The sequence below is a fragment of the Styela clava genome, chromosome 12 (genome assembly GCF_964204865.1).
Source record: "Styela clava chromosome 12, kaStyClav1.hap1.2, whole genome shotgun sequence".
NCBI lineage: Eukaryota > Metazoa > Chordata > Ascidiacea > Stolidobranchia > Styelidae > Styela > Styela clava.
The window spans coordinates 18,965,723-18,987,435 of NC_135261.1; the positions used below are offsets into that span (position 1 = coordinate 18,965,723).

A 21,713-nucleotide genomic window follows, 5' to 3' on the forward strand; every position below is an offset into this window, starting at 1 on the left:
GTGCATCGGCCGGTTTTAACCTGCGTTAAAGGAGGCCCCAATCTTCACAATATTAACCGATGGATTAGTCTATCATTATAGAAGTCAGTTTACTCGAATGTACCACAAAGGAGAAACAATTACTATACCATTTTGTTGATGATTTTCGACGAACATACGTTTTCAGTGCTGTATTCCATTTGTTTACGTTTATTGGCTTGGTTTACACGACGAATACAATGTTTAATATTTATATTTAAGCGAACTTCGAATAATGAAAAGTATAGGTGAAATGAGTTTGCAAAAATACTTGCAAGTGTTAAATATCCGATATATGTAGAAGTTTAGGTTACCTATAAAATTAAAGATGAACGCTCATTGTGAACTATCTGACCAAATGCATATATCTGTAAACCAGCCGGAGGAGTGTATTTGTTGACCTGAGCATCAGTTTTAATCCCAATTTTAAAATAATGTTCAAGTTATATTTATTAGTTTCAATTAATCTCAAAATGGTAGTTCCATGGATTTTTGTCAAAAGATTCATCTCCCGAAGGATCAATCAAGGCATCTAAAAGCATCAATATTTCTGTAAACGATTCACAAATACTTTACATGCAATATCGACTTAGATTTAAATATCTTATTATCAAAGGTACTTAATTGGGCGCCATCAATATTTCAGAGTTTAAAGTGCATTCGTTGAAACTACTCATGGTGGTATCAGAGGTTTAATAGCCTGGGTTCAAATTAGAGCCGTAGCCAATAATTTAAATGGGGGTATGAAATTTCCAATTGCCAAGTTAAACTGTATGTAACTGGGCCGGGAGGCGTGAATTTGTAACAGTCTTTTGAGGGTCTAAAAAGCGTTTCTATATATAATACATTTTTTTTTATATTCTACAAATAGGGGCTCCAACCCGCAGCCACATGAGCACACCTCTGCTAAACAGAATCATAGAAAATAGATCAGTAACATTTTGGGAGAAGAACGTAAATCAATATTCTTTCGCTAAACTATATTTCAATTTAAGTGAACACTGGTCCCCCAAAATACATACGTGAACACTACTAAGTCCATCTTATTCATTTAATACAAGTCATTTGTAAACCCTGTGGAAATGTGTTATAAATTTAGAATATGAGCGTATGATACCATACATATTCCAACATTTTCGTTCAACAGATTGAATGTAAAAATAGACTATAATAAAGAATTATCGCTGCCGATCCTCTTTACTACTTTGCTTAGTATCTTTTTTAAGTTATTTGATAAACAGCGATAGGCCTGGCGTAACCTAAAATATGCATCGGTTATTTCTATGCTTTGTTGAACGTTAATGTGTGCAATTTAAACATTTTTGATTTGACTTTTGCAATCTTTCGCCCCAATGTTATTTAGTAGTTTGTTTTACTTTTCGTTGATTTTTAATGGGTCAATGACTTTGAATATTTTTGCCTTTGTAACGGTTTATTTTCAGCAACAAAATAAACATCTAAACGGCAAATCCACATGGAATTGTGCTCATCACAGCTCTGTTTTGCAAAACAGCATCCGCATGCCGCAAAATTGTAAATATATCGAAGTGAAGTTTAGATAGTTTCGCTCCAGATGTTTAATATTCATTGAACATTAAATCGTTTTTGATCTCTCACCAGCAGTTTCTACATATATACAACAAGCAAATTGAATTCCAAGAAAATGTTTGTAAGGTAACATAGAGCTGTAAGTTCATGATAAAATACATTTTTCCATTGTTTTCAAATTGCAAGTATTTATGCTCGGATTACTGCAAAATATTGCTATTCATGAAGTATATATATATAGTGCGTTGATTTCGATAACACTTGATAACAATCGTGACTCAATTATCTTCTGAGCTTGATAAAGAACGACAGAGCTGCAGGGAACAAATAACAGTATTAAGAATCGAACAAGAAGAATTGAAACATAATTATGAAACAGAACTTAGTAATATTCAAGACGAATGGTCTTCGAAATACCAAAAACTTCAGGATGATATGGAAAATACAATAAAAGAAGAATTGAAGGTAGGTTTTTCCCTAATCAATTTAATTCAAGAGTCTTTCTGCACACCAACACAAATGTATTTCTGGAATGTTTCGTCTAACCAAGGTCAGACTTCCTCAGACAAAGACAAGCTTGTTATAGTCATCTTCACTCTTGAACAGCATCCTTACGTTATTTGCATACAGATTCACTTGCGCATACCTCGGTTAGACGAAACGTTAGAGAAATACATTTGTGTTAGTGTGCAGCGAGACTCTTGGATTAAATTGAATAGTCATCTTTACTCTTGCTGCAGCATCCTTGCATCATACGCTTATGGATCCACTTACGCAAAGAACAAGGAACGGTAGTTTCATGTAACCCCAATTGATAGTTTTTCCCTAATACTGTTGTTTTAATACTTAGATGATGGTGACAATCCCAAGAAATTGAAATCACCTTATCAAATGGTTCTATAATATATTTTTATTTTATAAATTACATATTATAATTATAACTTATTATGGCAAAGTGAATGCATCTACCATTGTTACTATTCTTGTATTGTGATATATATACAGGGTGAACCTCAAAAAAGAACCCATAAATTTCCTAATTTCGTCTATGAAAATGAAGGAAATTTATTTACCACTTGAACTTCCATTTGTGTATGATCATACCCCAAAGTTTCAGTAATCTAGGACATTTTGCACAAAAGTTATGTTTTCTCTAGATTGTGTTCCAAATCACTTGATTTTGTTTCCTTTTCGGTCACCCCGTATAGCAAATGTGTCTTAGATTTGTGACAGGCTACAGTGTTTGCTTAGCCATTTAATAATCACAGCTTAGAAATACTAGTATCAGAAATTTGAATTGAATTTTTTTACTGTTTACCAGGAAAGAATCAAACCTTACATAAATGCAAAATCAGAAGTTGACAGCTTGACTACTGTTTTGGAAATGAAGAATCATACAATACATCAGTTGGAAGCAGAGGTAGTAAAAACCTAGAATATATTGTTCACTATATACAGGACCAAGAAGGTTTGGCCTCTTTTTCTTCTTTAGTTGTGTTTGATATAGGAAATTCATCCATAACATTCAAAATTGATTTTATTTATTATTCTGATTTCAAGTGAATACTTTACAAAATTGTCTTGTGATTTTGAAATGTATTAGAAACAGTTAATGTGTTTTTGGTCATTTCTGATATTTACCTCCAATACAAAATATCCTCAATTATTCGGAAAAGAGACTGCTATTTTTGTTCATCCCTCAAATACTATCTTCTTCATTCAAAATGTTATTGTAACATCCATCTTGATACAGAATATTATACTGGTGCTTTTACATTTCAGCTTTAGCATCAGACAATATCCTGATATTTGATTTTTATTCTACTGATATTGATGAAAACAAAGAAAATTATTTTTCTGTATTGTCTCTTGGCATTTACACACCTAAAATTGTTTCAGAATAAATAAGAATCTCATATTTTATTTTTGTCTTTCATATTTTGCAAAGATTATTCAAATTTAATAAATGTTTTGCTTTTACTACAGTGCTCTAAATATTCAACTCAAACTGATCAAGTCAATTCACTAAATTATAAGATCGACCAACTTCGACAAAAGAACGAAGACTTGTCTATGCAACTACATGAAAAAATGGATGAAACTAGGTACATTGTTTGGGGTAAAATTAGGGGGAACATTGTAATGATTAAAGTCAGGTTTATGACACCTACATTTCTTTTTTTTATATATAATAGCTCTGTTGTGTTGTCTACTGCTATTCTTGTATTCAAAAAGTAAAATTCTGGAGTTTGACTCTCAGATTTCATTTCTATTTGGCCTTGTATTTCCAAAGGATGTTGATGAGCTATACCTGACATTGGCAAACTGTGGGCCAAATCCGGCCTATTAGGTAATTCAATCTGACCCGCCTGATGCTGCCACAACCAAACTAAAACCAAATTTCGATGTTTTAGATAAAATATCGCTCGAGGAATTTGAGATTGCGATTAAATTTAGTTTTGGCACATTGAGGCTCATTGTTTCCACCTTTGGCTTTTGTGACACTGTAAATGTTGTTCATAAAATGTAACTTATTATGTCACACTTACATGGCCCGCCAGTCTTAAGTGGATCAAATCTTTGGTTCTTTGTCCAAAAACCTTGCACACACCCCTGAGCTATACGCTAGAAATTCCTCCGAAATGGCTTTTATATGCCAGACTCCCACAGTCTTGACATGAATGCTCCTGACATAGATATATGAACTTTCATTTTATAGAAATATGTCCGTGGAAAAGCAAAAATTACAACAATCCATGAGTGAGGAGCAAACTCGTTTAACAAGACTTCGATAGCATAATGAGGAATTGCAATATCGACTTGATTCACTCAGCCCTTCGCCGTCACCATCCTTTAATCCAGTCTTTACAACATCCCCTACAGTTGTCGATCCTCCTAATGCATTTGGGTCTACACCACGTAATCCTGGTTTAAAAAGAGCTGCAAATGGTAACGGCAATTCGTTATCTTATGATGATAAGCTGTGTCGATCCTTATCTTACAACTATGCGGATGAAGGAAATGCTGTGAATAACTCACTGTGAATGTGAGACGAATTTAGCCCGTTTGCCTGAGCATCAGGAACCAATGTGCACACTGCGATATAAGAAGCTGATTGGATTGAAGAAATGGATGCGGTTGTACTACATTCTGATTTATGCAATATATAGGCAATATCATTGTACTTGTATATTTAAACATAAGTCATGTGGGAATGTCAAAAATATGGTACATAAATGTGTATGCGCACCTAGCACTTTATTAATCGTCATTTTGTGTTTGTGCTGCTTATTTTGACAATCACTGGACTAAAATCAATTTCTACGTCTACGGTAAACGTGGGGAATAGGGTTTGCACTGGCATCATTGGATTTGCTAACGTCAACACTGTAAAAATAATATATGTCCGTACTTAGAAGCATGGTGCTGTTATCTGCAATATTTGAAAATTGTCAATCGTGTCATGCGGTTCATGGTATTTAATGTTTCATTTATTTTCAAATTTATATGCCTTTATGCATTGGAGTTATTTCCAAAATTTGTTTTCATATGGCTGTTTAACTTATCTAAATTACAGAATAGACTCTTCTAAAAAATGCTGTTAGATTTGTTATGTAACAACTCGCTTGTACGAATGGTCTAGTATTTTGCATGTTTTGTGCAATAAATATAGCTGTAAATACTTTGCGTTATAAGCTTTTCATCCTATCAAATAAGCAAAGGGATGGATATATTCAGGTACTTAAAGTCAGCTTCGAATTAATGTTTTATTCTTGCAAAACTTCGAAAGGTTGATGCCGAGTACTATCCATATTACAATTCAATAAAACCACACATTTAGTTTACAATTAGTCTGTTGCCGTAAACAAGGAAATGTCTTTATGAGACAAAACCTTCAATTTTCTTCCGAGTACGATAACAAACAAAGACAATTTTAACCTCTGAACTCTGCCTAGGTAAGCAATGGTAGTATATTTCAAAAGCAAAACACTAAATCAGAAAGAAACATTTGGCCGTTCTGTAAATTTCGAAACATTGGAAATAAGGATTTTTAGAAGGATATTTTATTTTGACTATATTAAATGACATCATTGCCGATTTTGTCATTCTTTTAATGGGCAATGCAACACTAAGGATTCCCGACCGAATACACCCGCACAGGATTATGCAACGAGTCCGTTCGGAGTTTTTATTTAACACCTAAATGATCCAAGCAGGAGAATTTCAACGATCGCTTTCAGCCTTTCACAAATATTCACATCCCGGAGACTGTACTGACTCGTGACACACTATGTTCGTTTGAGTATGAGAGGGTTAATTTATAACTGTGAGACTAATTTATCAACGATGAGACGTTGGATAAATTAATTTCATTTGCGAATTCGTCGCTGCCGCCTAAACACTCGAAAAGGAAGAACTGACAGTGAGATAGTTCGATCACCTCAGATTGGGGTGTTGGTCGCTAAATAATCGAGCAATAATCAGCGATTATAACAACATCAGGATAGAATACGATCGACGTGTTTATACGGGGGCAGGAAAGCCTATAAGACAACCACGGCTTCTCGCTAGTTACCAGTTCATGTCGGGTGAAGGCTTAGTTAGCCAGTTATTTGTTTTAACTGCATGGACCTTGCGGTAGAAGAACCCGTAACCGACCAGCGATTACGTTGACAAATGGACTACTTAGTCTGGTGAATGTGCAGAAATTCATACCCTATTGACTGAATACGGTTTCATTTCCAATAAGCTTGCGAAAAATCAGCTTTCCTTTTATAAAGTTCAAGTTGCCCCCCTGGTTGTAACTGTTATTAACGGCGGGGCAGAGGCGTAGCCAGCATATTTTGCGCCCGGGGCAAACTATAAAATTGGCGCCCCGACCTCCACGTTTAATCAGATTTTCTATTACATTTACTTGCAAATGTAAAAACAAATTATATATGCAAATTCAAATTTATATTTACTTATATATTTTATTATTTATTCAACAATGGCTATATATAATTCCTGTGCAATTTTTTCTAAATTGGTCACTATTGATTGACAGCCAAAAATGCCAGCATACGATAAAGAACTTTTTTTCACCATTTGGTGGAGACTTTTATCTAGTTCATACACACCAGTCATCTGGCTCGCTCTATCAACGACACTCCACGTTTGTATCCATCAATCTAACTGCTAACGTTTCATTCGAATTGCAGCTAAATTCGGAATCACCACGGCCAAGTTTTTCTTTGAAAAGATTTATTCGGGTTTTGATAGATGTTCTTAAGTAAAAAATCTGTCAATTACCACGGCAATATCTTCACCGCCTGGTATAGTAGACAGTGAAGGCTTTAACAACCTTCTCACCTAATCGATTGTTTCGGCCTCGCATTCAAAGCTTTCTTTATCCAACGTTTTACAGGCTTCAAGAAAAGATATTGATCAATACAATAATTGTGTGCTCGATGTACCTTTTTATCCATTCTGAAACTACCGAGACGATATACAAGATAATTATAAAAATTACGTCAATTAATTTGGTATTGAAAACAATAAATTTTCATGCTTCCTTTTTCTTTTACTTGACTTTATTGTTTCTCCTTTGAGGTCCGCGGATTGGCGGGGTAATTGTGGGTGATAATGATTTTATATTGTCGTAAGTCACTCATCCGCAGGTTGAATTGAACACAATGAACCAATAAACAAGGCATTTGAACATGCGCGCATCGGTCAATGATTCCGCAATTGTGAATTGTATTCATTGAGATGTGAGAACAACTCAAATTTGATGAATCCCAAGATAACAAAAACACGATTCCAATCTATTTATAGTTGGCAGTTCAGCACTTATTCTAAGTTATTTTAGGTCGGGCCTGAAATGTCAATCATTACGTCCGGGTGGGGCTTCTCTATCGCTCAATTTTTTTTTAAATGAGGCGTTTTGGCCACGGTCTGCAAAAAACAGAAGTTGTCTTATCAACACGACACATACTGTACTAAACTCTTGCAATGAAAATTCAAAGAACTCCTAAATAAGATATGAAAATTTCTGGTTTGCTTCGGTCTCGGGCCTGAAAATCCAGTCGGGCTGGTTGCTGGAATTTTTGGGTCCGATTTTACTTCTGACTTATCCACTGAAAAAGTTCATTTCAAACAAGTGGCCTAATCGCGAATAATGTTGCCCGGGAATTTCCAAATTTTAATTTTGAACCCTCTCCTCTCTTAAAAAATCCTGACTGCGCTTCTGCTTCTAGATACTGTCAAATTTGAATTACCCACTCGTTGCCATATTTCGACTCCACTGTCGTCAAATTTTAATATCGGTGTTTTTGCTTATTAACAGTTACAGAATAACCAAGTCCTTATTTTGATCGAACATCTCGTGGAGCCCTTAGGTTTCTCTCGCGGATCCCTGGGGCTCCGTACGGAGCACTTTGAGAACCTATGGCTTAGTAGTATACCTTCCATTGAATTTAGTCATTGAGTCATCAAAGTTTTGAAACGGACAGTTCTGTCTCTTCTTCATAATGATTGATTTTAGGCATGAGAGCAAATCTTGAACGTTATACAACATGCATTCTTGTTGAGGTTTATTCGGTTTATCGACATACAGTTTCAACATAATCAAGTTGATTGTATCCCTTGAAAATGCATTCATAAGAGTTTCACCATGGATTTGTGCTTAGCTCAAGGAAAATAAAACAGCCAATAAATATCATAATCTCGTGTGTATCAGTTAGGACTATTTTTGATCTTTTCTCTTTTGCTTTGAAAATATATCCAATCTCTAGCTAGTGTAGTGAGTTATCTGCAACAGCAAGCTGTATGGAAACAGCTTTAAAAAAATTGTGCGGAGTGTGATATCTGGATGAACCGTGCAAGATCTGTCTTGCCTGTTATTCATTTGTGGCTGTTCCACATTTGTCCATATTACAGTTATAACTGCATTTGGAGTAAGATCTGAAACACTACTTACTATTGATGTTGCTTTTAACATCATGGTCTTTGTTTGCTGAATGTTCTCGTTTATTATCTGAGGACAATTTAGGAATCCTCGGAGCAGAATTTTTGATTCTGGCTAATACTCTTGCACAGAGTGAATCTAAGTTCAAGGGAAAGAAATTTAACGACTAGATATATTAGTAATTCCACAGACAAACTAAATAATAAAATGGGTCTCACCAATTTCGTTTAGAGGCCTATTGATACAATTAGTTAAAAAAGTCTGTTGGTACACATATGACATGCACCATACTGACGGACGAAAACAGCTTTTATAATACAATCGAATGCTAGCTAATGCAACTGTAATCTAGATTCCTTCAAAACACTTGACTAGTGCTTCCCGTGTAACTGCAAATATGCAATACAGCCTTACAAAACACCTGCAAGAATTTCGTCTGTTTCCGCATCTCTACGCATCATATAAATAATAACGCTAAAGGCTTGGTGATGGATCACATGATAACCAAACCTAATGAAACATGCTAGAAACTCGGAAAAGGTAAAATAATAGCAAAAATAATAGCATTTATAAAACATATTTTTATTGCATACAAAGGGAGGAATGAGGAAGTCGCTGCCATTGGTTGAAGCCAAACTCAAATCTATTTCAATCGCGCCACAGATGTGATTTTCACATTCATACAGGGTGTAAAAAAGTAATTACATGCATACATATTTATATCGAAAATAGTATTTATACCTCTGGATTACTATTCTTTTCTATATCTGATTGTAGCAAGCTTTCTAGAGTTGCCCAAAGTTAGGTAGCAAATCTGAAACCTAATTTACAGAATTCAAAGGTTCCGTCAATATTTTCATGTTAAACGGTTTCGTGCGCAATTATCATGCCCTTGATCAAAGATGCATCACATTTTCATACTAAGCTAGAAATAGTTCTTCAACTAGAATTTGACATTAACTCCCTTGACATTAGCTAGTCACCAAGATGTCAACGGTGGCAATAGGATTTAAATTTTTGCGGCCGTTCAGACCCTTGTTTCATTTAGATTTTCAGACACGGTGGCAATATAAGCCTGTTTCAAGTAATTTGGAAATTTTCTTTGTTTTTAATATTCCTTCATAAATCAAATCGTCTTTTCCATCGATTAATTGTTGTAACCATAGATTTCAAATTTTTAGTACAAGAAGATGATTGAAATTTTTTCTTAGTCCTGTAGGCCGGATATTTCACTGTAAACTTTGAAAATTATTTTAATGAATGGAACACTTTTTTGAAATATCGACAAACTTTATTTAGCCACGCTATACTGTATTTGTAACGATTGTTAGCAAACTTTGCTCTCACTTAAATAACGAACCGATGAATCTGAATGAATCTGAAGAATGGACCTACAAGATGATTAAACACCATATTACTAGGATAAGATTGAAGTTTATTATTATATGTTGAGGGCGATAAGGCATATTCAAGAAATCAAAAATTTAGTTCAGCATTTACCGTAATTGACTTGTGTACGGGTGCTCCTTATACGATTTTAAAACATTTGATATTAACGTTGTATTGTATCACGCTTGAAATATGCTTACTTGGAACGACTTAAATCAGTTGTTCTCACGACGACAAGTTTTCAGCTAGAACCTAATTTGTGCTCAAGTGAACCATTAATAGATGGACACCTTAGGCACCTGTAGCTGCACCTATCTGTTAAACTTGACCAGTAAACAGTGTATAAGACTTCACTCGCCTACAACCGACACTACAGAATGCACGATTTGTTCAAGTTTTGTCAATACCTAGTATCTGCTGAATATCTACATATTTCGTACTCATTGCCACATTGTTGCCCGAGCATCTCCTAACCAACTCTTCGTTCTTAAACAGTCAGTCTCCAAACTACATTTTCTTGCCTTCCACGTGCATCCGACATACTGATACCTACATTATATATTTTGATAATGACGAAAGTAGAATTGATTATTTGTCTTAATCTCTACATCAAAGTTTCCTATATTTTTTTTCATCCCGTCTTTCTGCATCTTTTATTTCGATTGTAATTGAAGGGTGAGTCAATTGAAACACCCTATGAGTTTTACTGGAGTTTCCGATATACACTCCTATGTCCTATAATTGTAACAAATTTCACAATTACAAAGTCCCGAATAAATTCCTTAATAATGACTTATTATTGGTTTAGCATTTTCGCATCCCTGGCGCTGTGATGTTTTGATAAATACGATTTCGACTGCACCATACTTGGCAGAGGTATCGAGATAAATTCTGTAAATACAATCGTGAATTTTAGAGTAACCATTTATAATAGTGGTTGTGGTGTTGTTCTGTTGGAAAATAACACAAGAAAACGTTGAAATAAAAATTAATTAATTAGGAATAATTATTAACCTTCTACTAGGCACAATCTCGCAAGTTCAATAGAAATTTTGGAATTTTGGCGAAATTTTTTTTTTAGATGAGTGCGTTTTACATATATTGCTGAATAGAGCTCTATCATGAGTGAAGCTTTAGGGTCTAATGGTTAACAAAAAAAAAACAAGTAAAATGGCACCAGAATGACCGGCTGGAGAGGGTTTTAATACTGTATAACGATAAAGTAAAATATTCATTCCTGAGGAATTGTCTAATCGATCAATTTGATCGTCTGGCCTTGTCTATTGGTTTGCACGAGTTTAGGTTGATCATTTGTTACTTGCGAGATTTGTTACTTATTATTACCTAAGCCGTTGTATTCAGGAAATTCTTTGTCTCAGTTTTAGGAAAAGTATTTTGATGAAACAGACTGTCCAAATAGCAGCCCAATTGGGAGATAAATTCAAAGAAAGCTTATAAATACTCACTAAACTAAGGAAAGAGGGCGTGAACAGAAGTCTTTCACTTCATATGGGATAGCACTGATATCAGTGTCTGGTGTGCTATCTGTTTTACATAGGGTTTGCTCACATAATGTTCGTTCTCAGATAAGGCCTCACTTAATGTTCGTTCTCAGATAAGGTAAACATGATACATTGTTGATATTGACGTATCCTTGAGGACCCTTAGGTAATTTATTGTATGCTTCTGTACAATCAATAGGGTTGAAATTGTCAATAAGGCTTGGATGTGGGTCTTAGATGTATATCAGCATGATTCAAAGTATAATGACGTAGTTGTAAAACCGCCAATTTGAAAAGGATATACGACCTGGCGTGAAAGTTGAAAAAAAATGAATACCCACATAAGTATTTACATCCGAAAATACCTGTGCAATGACTATCATTGCTATTATCAATAAAATGCACGAAAGGTCGGGTAGAATATTAACCTTGTAGGAAGAGGTTCCTAATAACGGTAACTTCAATACGTTAGCAACTATTTCGGTTGATATATCACCTATTGTGATAGATGTTCTTCCCGCCTAGAAATTGACTTAATAACTTATATGGGTAATGTTTAGCCAAGAGCTTGGTATTAGTAGTTAGAATACTTTCAATATGTCATTCCAAATAAATGTTACTGCATACGGTGTAAATTTTTTAGTTACCTTGAAACCCTTTCAGTATTTTCTTGGATAAAACCAAGACGAGGAGAATGTTCGGAAGAATTTCTAACAGTATATTCGGAATCGATTTGGGACATTTAAGACTGAAATGGATGACCCATTAAATATGATGCGATGCTGGGAAGTTTCAGCAGTTAATTTGATTAGAGAAATTTTAATGTATATTGAGTTTGATAAAATTTATTTGTTATTGGGAACAAACAATTGACGCTATAACCCTAACGTGCATCGGCCGGTTTTAACCTGCGTTAAAGGAGGCCCCAATCTTCACAATATTAACCGATGGATTAGTCTATCATTATAGAAGTCAGTTTACTCGAATGTACCACAAAGGAGAAACAATTACTATACCATTTTGTTGATGATTTTCGACGAACATACGTTTTCAGTGCTGTATTCCATTTGTTTACGTTTATTGGCTTGGTTTACACGACGAATACAATGTTTAATATTTATATTTAAGCGAACTTCGAATAATGAAAAGTATAGGTGAAATGAGTTTGCAAAAATACTTGCAAGTGTTTAATATCCGATATATGTAGAAGTTTAGGTTACCTATAAAATTAAAGATGAACGCTCATTGTGAACTATCTGACCAAATGCATATATCTGTAAACCAGCCGGAGGAGTGTATTTGTTGACCTGAGCATCAGTTTTAATCCCAATTTTAAAATAATGTTCAAGTTATATTTATTAGTTTCAATTAATCTCAAAATGGTAGTTCCATGGATTTTTGTCAAAAGATTCATCTCCCGAAGGATCAATCAAGGCATCTAAAAGCATCAATATTTCTGTAAACGATTCACAAATACTTTACATGCAATATCGACTTAGATTTAAATATCTTATTATCAAAGGTACTTAATTGGGCGCCATCAATATTTCAGAGTTTAAAGTGCATTCGTTGAAACTACTCATGGTGGTATCAGAGGTTTAATAGCCTGGGTTCAAATTAGAGCCGTAGCCAATAATTTAAATGGGGGTATGAAATTTCCAATTGCCAAGTTAAACTGTATGTAACTGGGCCGGGAGGCGTGAATTTGTAACAGTCTTTTGAGGGTCTAAAAAGCGTTTCTATATATAATACATTTTTTTTTATATTCTACAAATAGGGGCTCCAACCCGCAGCCACATGAGCACACCTCTGCTAAACAGAATCATAGAAAATAGATCAGTAACATTTTGGGAGAAGAACGTAAATCAATATTCTTTCGCTAAACTATATTTCAATTTAAGTGAACACTGGTCCCCCAAAATACATACGTGAACACTACTAAGTCCATCTTATTCATTTAATACAAGTCATTTGTAAACCCTGTGGAAATGTGTTATAAATTTAGAATATGAGCGTATGATACCATACATATTCCAACATTTTCGTTCAACAGATTGAATGTAAAAATAGACTATAATAAAGAATTATCGCTGCCGATCCTCTTTACTACTTTGCTTAGTATCTTTTTTAAGTTATTTGATAAACAGCGATAGGCCTGGCGTAACCTAAAATATGCATCGGTTATTTCTATGCTTTGTTGAACGTTAATGTGTGCAATTTAAACATTTTTGATTTGACTTTTGCAATCTTTCGCCCCAATGTTATTTAGTAGTTTGTTTTACTTTTCGTTGATTTTTAATGGGTCAATGACTTTGAATATTTTTGCCTTTGTAACGGTTTATTTTCAGCAACAAAATAAACATCTAAACGGCAAATCCACATGGAATTGTGCTCATCACAGCTCTGTTTTGCAAAACAGCATCCGCATGCCGCAAAATTGTAAATATATCGAAGTGAAGTTTAGATAGTTTCGCTCCAGATGTTTAATATTCATTGAACATTAAATCGTTTTTGATCTCTCACCAGCAGTTTCTACATATATACAACAAGCAAATTGAATTCCAAGAAAATGTTTGTAAGGTAACATAGAGCTGTAAGTTCCCTGATAAAATACATTTTTCCATTGTTTTCAAATTGCAAGTATTTATGCTCGGATTACTGCAAAATATTGCTATTCATGAAGTATATATATATAGTGCGTTGATTTCGATAACACTTGATAACAATCGTGACTCAATTATCTTCTGAGCTTGATAAAGAACGACAGAGCTGCAGGGAACAAATAACAGTATTAAGAATCGAACAAGAAGAATTGAAACATAATTATGAAACAGAACTTAGTAATATTCAAGACGAATGGTCTTCGAAATACCAAAAACTTCAGGATGATATGGAAAATACAATAAAAGAAGAATTGAAGGTAGGTTTTTCCCTAATCAATTTAATTCAAGAGTCTTTCTGCACACCAACACAAATGTATTTCTGGAATGTTTCGTCTAACCAAGGTCAGACTTCCTCAGACAAAGACAAGCTTGTTATAGTCATCTTCACTCTTGAACAGCATCCTTACGTTATTTGCATACAGATTCACTTGCGCATACCTCGGTTAGACGAAACGTTAGAGAAATACATTTGTGTTAGTGTGCAGCGAGACTCTTGGATTAAATTGAATAGTCATCTTTACTCTTGCTGCAGCATCCTTGCATCATACGCTTATGGATCCACTTACGCAAAGAACAAGGAACGGTAGTTTCATGTAACCCCAATTGATAGTTTTTCCCTAATACTGTTGTTTTAATACTTAGATGATGGTGACAATCCCAAGAAATTGAAATCACCTTATCAAATGGTTCTATAATATATTTTTATTTTATAAATTACATATTATAATTATAACTTATTATGGCAAAGTGAATGCATCTACCATTGTTACTATTCTTGTATTGTGATATATATACAGGGTGAACCTCAAAAAAGAACCCATAAATTTCCTAATTTCGTCTATGAAAATGAAGGAAATTTATTTACCACTTGAACTTCCATTTGTGTATGATCATACCCCAAAGTTTCAGTAATCTAGGACATTTTGCACAAAAGTTATGTTTTCTCTAGATTGTGTTCCAAATCACTTGATTTTGTTTCCTTTTCGGTCACCCCGTATAGCAAATGTGTCTTAGATTTGTGACAGGCTACAGTGTTTGCTTAGCCATTTAATAATCACAGCTTAGAAATACTAGTATCAGAAATTTGAATTGAATTTTTTTACTGTTTACCAGGAAAGAATCAAACCTTACATAAATGCAAAATCAGAAGTTGACAGCTTGACTACTGTTTTGGAAATGAAGAATCATACAATACATCAGTTGGAAGCAGAGGTAGTAAAAACCTAGAATATATTGTTCACTATATACAGGACCAAGAAGGTTTGGCCTCTTTTTCTTCTTTAGTTGTGTTTGATATAGGAAATTCATCCATAACATTCAAAATTGATTTTATTTATTATTCTGATTTCAAGTGAATACTTTACAAAATTGTCTTGTGATTTTGAAATGTATTAGAAACAGTTAATGTGTTTTTGGTCATTTCTGATATTTACCTCCAATACAAAATATCCTCAATTATTCGGAAAAGAGACTGCTATTTTTGTTCATCCCTCAAATACTATCTTCTTCATTCAAAATGTTATTGTAACATCCATCTTGATACAGAATATTATACTGGTGCTTTTACATTTCAGCTTTAGCATCAGACAATATCCTGATATTTGATTTTTATTCTACTGATATTGATGAAAACAAAGAAAATTATTTTTCTGTATTGTCTCTTGGCATTTACACACCTAAAATTGTTTCAGAATAAATAAGAATCTCATATTTTATTTTTGTCTTTCATATTTTGCAAAGATTATTCAAATTTAATAAATGTTTTGCTTTTACTACAGTGCTCTAAATATTCAACTCAAACTGATCAAGTCAATTCACTAAATTATAAGATCGACCAACTTCGACAAAAGAACGAAGACTTGTCTATGCAACTACATGAAAAAATGGATGAAACTAGGTACATTGTTTGGGGTAAAATTAGGGGGAACATTGTAATGATTAAAGTCAGGTTTATGACACCTACATTTCTTTTTTTTATATATAATAGCTCTGTTGTGTTGTCTACTGCTATTCTTGTATTCAAAAAGTAAAATTCTGGAGTTTGACTCTCAGATTTCATTTCTATTTGGCCTTGTATTTCCAAAGGATGTTGATGAGCTATACCTGACATTGGCAAACTGTGGGCCAAATCCGGCCTATTAGGTAATTCAATCTGACCCGCCTGATGCTGCCACAACCAAACTAAAACCAAATTTCGATGTTTTAGATAAAATATCGCTCGAGGAATTTGAGATTGCGATTAAATTTAGTTTTGGCACATTGAGGCTCATTGTTTCCACCTTTGGCTTTTGTGACACTGTAAATGTTGTTCATAAAATGTAACTTATTATGTCACACTTACATGGCCCGCCAGTCTTAAGTGGATCAAATCTTTGGTTCTTTGTCCAAAAACCTTGCACACACCCCTGAGCTATACGCTAGAAATTCCTCCGAAATGGCTTTTATATGCCAGACTCCCACAGTCTTGACATGAATGCTCCTGACATAGATATATGAACTTTCATTTTATAGAAATATGTCCGTGGAAAAGCAAAAATTACAACAATCCATGAGTGAGGAGCAAACTCGTTTAACAAGACTTCGATAGCATAATGAGGAATTGCAATATCGACTTGATTCACTCAGCCCTTCGCCGTCACCATCCTTTAATCCAGTCTTTACAACATCCCCTACAGTTGTCGATCCTCCTAATGCATTTGGGTCTACACCACGTAATCCTGGTTTAAAAAGAGCTGCAAATGGTAACGGCAATTCGTTATCTTATGATGATAAGCTGTGTCGATCCTTATCTTACAACTATGCGGATGAAGGAAATGCTGTGAATAACTCACTGTGAATGTGAGACGAATTTAGCCCGTTTGCCTGAGCATCAGGAACCAATGTGCACACTGCGATATAAGAAGCTGATTGGATTGAAGAAATGGATGCGGTTGTACTACATTCTGATTTATGCAATATATAGGCAATATCATTGTACTTGTATATTTAAACATAAGTCATGTGGGAATGTCAAAAATATGGTACATAAATGTGTATGCGCACCTAGCACTTTATTAATCGTCATTTTGTGTTTGTGCTGCTTATTTTGACAATCACTGGACTAAAATCAATTTCTACGTCTACGGTAAACGTGGGGAATAGGGTTTGCACTGGCATCATTGGATTTGCTAACGTCAACACTGTAAAAATAATATATGTCCGTACTTAGAAGCATGGTGCTGTTATCTGCAATATTTGAAAATTGTCAATCGTGTCATGCGGTTCATGGTATTTAATGTTTCATTTATTTTCAAATTTATATGCCTTTATGCATTGGAGTTATTTCCAAAATTTGTTTTCATATGGCTGTTTAACTTATCTAAATTACAGAATAGACTCTTCTATAAACTGCTGTTAGATTTGTTATGTAACAACTCGCTTGTACGAATGGTCTAGTATTTTGCATGTTTTGTGCAATAAATATAGCTGTAAATACTTTGCGTTATAAGCTTTTCATCCTATCAAATAAGCAAAGGGATGGATATATTCAGGTACTTAAAGTCAGCTTCGAATTAATGTTTTATTCTTGCAAAACTTCGAAAGGTTGATGCCGAGTACTATCCATATTACAATTCAATAAAACCACACATTTAGTTTACAATTAGTCTGTTGCCGTAAACAAGGAAATGTCTTTATGAGACAAAACCTTCAATTTTCTTCCGAGTACGATAACAAACAAAGACAATTTTAACCTCTGAACTCTGCCTAGGTAAGCAATGGTAGTATATTTCAAAAGCAAAACACTAAATCAGAAAGAAACATTTGGCCGTTCTGTAAATTTCGAAACATTGGAAATAAGGATTTTTAGAAGGATATTTTATTTTGACTATATTAAATGACATCATTGCCGATTTTGTCATTCTTTTAATGGGCAATGCAACACTAAGGATTCCCGACCGAATACACCCGCACAGGATTATGCAACGAGTCCGTTCGGAGTTTTTATTTAACACCTAAATGATCCAAGCAGGAGAATTTCAACGATCGCTTTCAGCCTTTCACAAATATTCACATCCCGGAGACTGTACTGACTCGTGACACACTATGTTCGTTTGAGTATGAGAGGGTTAATTTATAACTGTGAGACTAATTTATCAACGATGAGACGTTGGATAAATTAATTTCATTTGCGAATTCGTCGCTGCCGCCTAAACACTCGAAAAGGAAGAACTGACAGTGAGATAGTTCGATCACCTCAGATTGGGGTGTTGGTCGCTAAATAATCGAGCAATAATCAGCGATTATAACAACATCAGGATAGAATACGATCGACGTGTTTATACGGGGGCAGGAAAGCCTATAAGACAACCACGGCTTCTCGCTAGTTACCAGTTCATGTCGGGTGAAGGCTTAGTTAGCCAGTTATTTGTTTTAACTGCATGGACCTTGCGGTAGAAGAACCCGTAACCGACCAGCGATTACGTTGACAAATGGACTACTTAGTCTGGTGAATGTGCAGAAATTCATACCCTATTGACTGAATACGGTTTCATTTCCAATAAGCTTGCGAAAAATCAGCTTTCCTTTTATAAAGTTCAAGTTGCCCCCCTGTAACTGTTATTAACGGCGGGGCAGAGGCGTAGCCAGCATATTTTGCGCCCGGGGCAAACTATAAAATTGGCGCCCCGACCTCCACGTTTAATCAGATTTTCTATTACATTTACTTGCAAATGTAAAAACAAATTATATATGCAAATTCAAATTTATATTTACTTATATATTTTATTATTTATTCAACAATGGCTATATATAATTCCTGTGCAATTTTTTCTAAATTGGTCACTATTGATTGACAGCCAAAAATGCCAGCATACGATAAAGAACTTTTTTTCACCATTTGGTGGAGACTTTTATCTAGTTCATACACACCAGTCATCTGGCTCGCTCTATCAACGACACTCCACGTTTGTATCCATCAATCTAACTGCTAACGTTTCATTCGAATTGCAGCTAAATTCGGAATCACCACGGCCAAGTTTTTCTTTGAAAAGATTTATTCGGGTTTTGATAGATGTTCTTAAGTAAAAAATCTGTCAATTACCACGGCAATATCTTCACCGCCTGGTATAGTAGACAGTGAAGGCTTTAACAACCTTCTCACCTAATCGATTGTTTCGGCCTCGCATTCAAAGCTTTCTTTATCCAACGTTTTACAGGCTTCAAGAAAAGATATTGATCAATACAATAATTGTGTGCTCGATGTACCTTTTTATCCATTCTGAAACTACCGAGACGATATACAAGATAATTATAAAAATTACGTCAATTAATTTGGTATTGAAAACAATAAATTTTCATGCTTCCTTTTTCTTTTACTTGACTTTATTGTTTCTCCTTTGAGGTCCGCGGATTGGCGGGGTAATTGTGGGTGATAATGATTTTATATTGTCGTAAGTCACTCATCCGCAGGTTGAATTGAACACAATGAACCAATAAACAAGGCATTTGAACATGCGCGCATCGGTCAATGATTCCGCAATTGTGAATTGTATTCATTGAGATGTGAGAACAACTCAAATTTGATGAATCCCAAGATAACAAAAACACGATTCCAATCTATTTATAGTTGGCAGTTCAGCACTTATTCTAAGTTATTTTAGGTCGGGCCTGAAATGTCAATCATTACGTCCGGGTGGGGCTTCTCTATCGCTCAATTTTTTTTTAAATGAGGCGTTTTGGCCACGGTCTGCAAAAAACAGAAGTTGTCTTATCAACACGACACATACTGTACTAAACTCTTGCAATGAAAATTCAAAGAACTCCTAAATAAGATATGAAAATTTCTGGTTTGCTTCGGTCTCGGGCCTGAAAATCCAGTCGGGCTGGTTGCTGGAATTTTTGGGTCCGATTTTACTTCTGACTTATCCACTGAAAAAGTTCATTTCAAACAAGTGGCCTAATCGCGAATAATGTTGCCCGGGAATTTCCAAATTTTAATTTTGAACCCTCTCCTCTCTTAAAAAATCCTGACTGCGCTTCTGCTTCTAGATACTGTCAAATTTGAATTACCCACTCGTTGCCATATTTCGACTCCACTGTCGTCAAATTTTAATATCGGTGTTTTTGCTTATTAACAGTTACAGAATAACCAAGTCCTTATTTTGATCGAACATCTCGTGGAGCCCTTAGGTTTCTCTCGCGGATCCCTGGGGCTCCGTACGGAGCACTTTGAGAACCTATGGCTTAGTAGTATACCTTCCATTGAATTTAGTCATTGAGTCATCAAAGTTTTGAAACGGACAGTTCTGTCTCTTCTTCATAATGATTGATTTTAGGCATGAGAGCAAATCTTGAACGTTATACAACATGCATTCTTGTTGAGGTTTATTCGGTTTATCGACATACAGTTTCAACATAATCAAGTTGATTGTATCCCTTGAAAATGCATTCATAAGAGTTTCACCATGGATTTGTGCTTAGCTCAAGGAAAATAAAACAGCCAATAAATATCATAATCTCGTGTGTATCAGTTAGGACTATTTTTGATCTTTTCTCTTTTGCTTTGAAAATATATCCAATCTCTAGCTAGTGTAGTGAGTTATCTGCAACAGCAAGCTGTATGGAAACAGCTTTAAAAAAATTGTGCGGAGTGTGATATCTGGATGAACCGTGCAAGATCTGTCTTGCCTGTTATTCATTTGTGGCTGTTCCACATTTGTCCATATTACAGTTATAACTGCATTTGGAGTAAGATCTGAAACACTACTTACTATTGATGTTGCTTTTAACATCATGGTCTTTGTTTGCTGAATGTTCTCGTTTATTATCTGAGGACAATTTAGGAATCCTCGGAGCAGAATTTTTGATTCTGGCTAATACTCTTGCACAGAGTGAATCTAAGTTCAAGGGAAAGAAATTTAACGACTAGATATATTAGTAATTCCACAGACAAACTAAATAATAAAATGGGTCTCACCAATTTCGTTTAGAGGCCTATTGATACAATTAGTTAAAAAAGTCTGTTGGTACACATATGACATGCACCATACTGACGGACGAAAACAGCTTTTATAATACAATCGAATGCTAGCTAATGCAACTGTAATCTAGATTCCTTCAAAACACTTGACTAGTGCTTCCCGTGTAACTGCAAATATGCAATACAGCCTTACAAAACACCTGCAAGAATTTCGTCTGTTTCCGCATCTCTACGCATCATATAAATAATAACGCTAAAGGCTTGGTGATGGATCACATGATAACCAAACCTAATGAAACATGCTAGAAACTCGGAAAAGGTAAAATAATAGCAAAAATAATAGCATTTATAAAACATATTTTTATTGCATACAAAGGGAGGAATGAGGAAGTCGCTGCCATTGGTTGAAGCCAAACTCAAATCTATTTCAATCGCGCCACAGATGTGATTTTCACATTCATACAGGGTGTAAAAAAGTAATTACATGCATACATATTTATATCGAAAATAGTATTTATACCTCTGGATTACTATTCTTTTCTATATCTGATTGTAGCAAGCTTTCTAGAGTTGCCCAAAGTTAGGTAGCAAATCTGAAACCTAATTTACAGAATTCAAAGGTTCCGTCAATATTTTCATGTTAAACGGTTTCGTGCGCAATTATCATGCCCTTGATCAAAGATGCA

At 34.8% G+C, this 21,713-nt stretch overlaps 2 protein-coding genes across 2 annotated transcripts; both read left to right on the forward strand.

Moving 5' to 3' along the window:
- Window positions 1–1,841: 1,841 nt before the first annotated feature.
- Window positions 1,842–5,151, forward strand: LOC144430542 (uncharacterized). Its single transcript, XM_078118548.1, has 4 exons — window positions 1,842–2,031; window positions 2,888–2,986; window positions 3,553–3,671; window positions 4,286–5,151. Exons 1-4 carry the CDS (start codon window positions 2,002–2,004, stop codon window positions 4,359–4,361), a joined length of 324 nt encoding a protein of 107 aa, XP_077974674.1. The 5' UTR covers window positions 1,842–2,001; the 3' UTR covers window positions 4,362–5,151.
- Window positions 5,152–14,136: 8,985 nt separating this feature from the next.
- On the forward strand, window positions 14,137–17,543 carry LOC144430530 (uncharacterized). Its single transcript, XM_078118527.1, has 4 exons — window positions 14,137–14,326; window positions 15,183–15,281; window positions 15,848–15,966; window positions 16,581–17,543. Exons 1-4 carry the CDS (start codon window positions 14,297–14,299, stop codon window positions 16,654–16,656), a joined length of 324 nt encoding a protein of 107 aa, XP_077974653.1. The 5' UTR covers window positions 14,137–14,296; the 3' UTR covers window positions 16,657–17,543.
- Window positions 17,544–21,713: the final 4,170 nt, after the last annotated feature.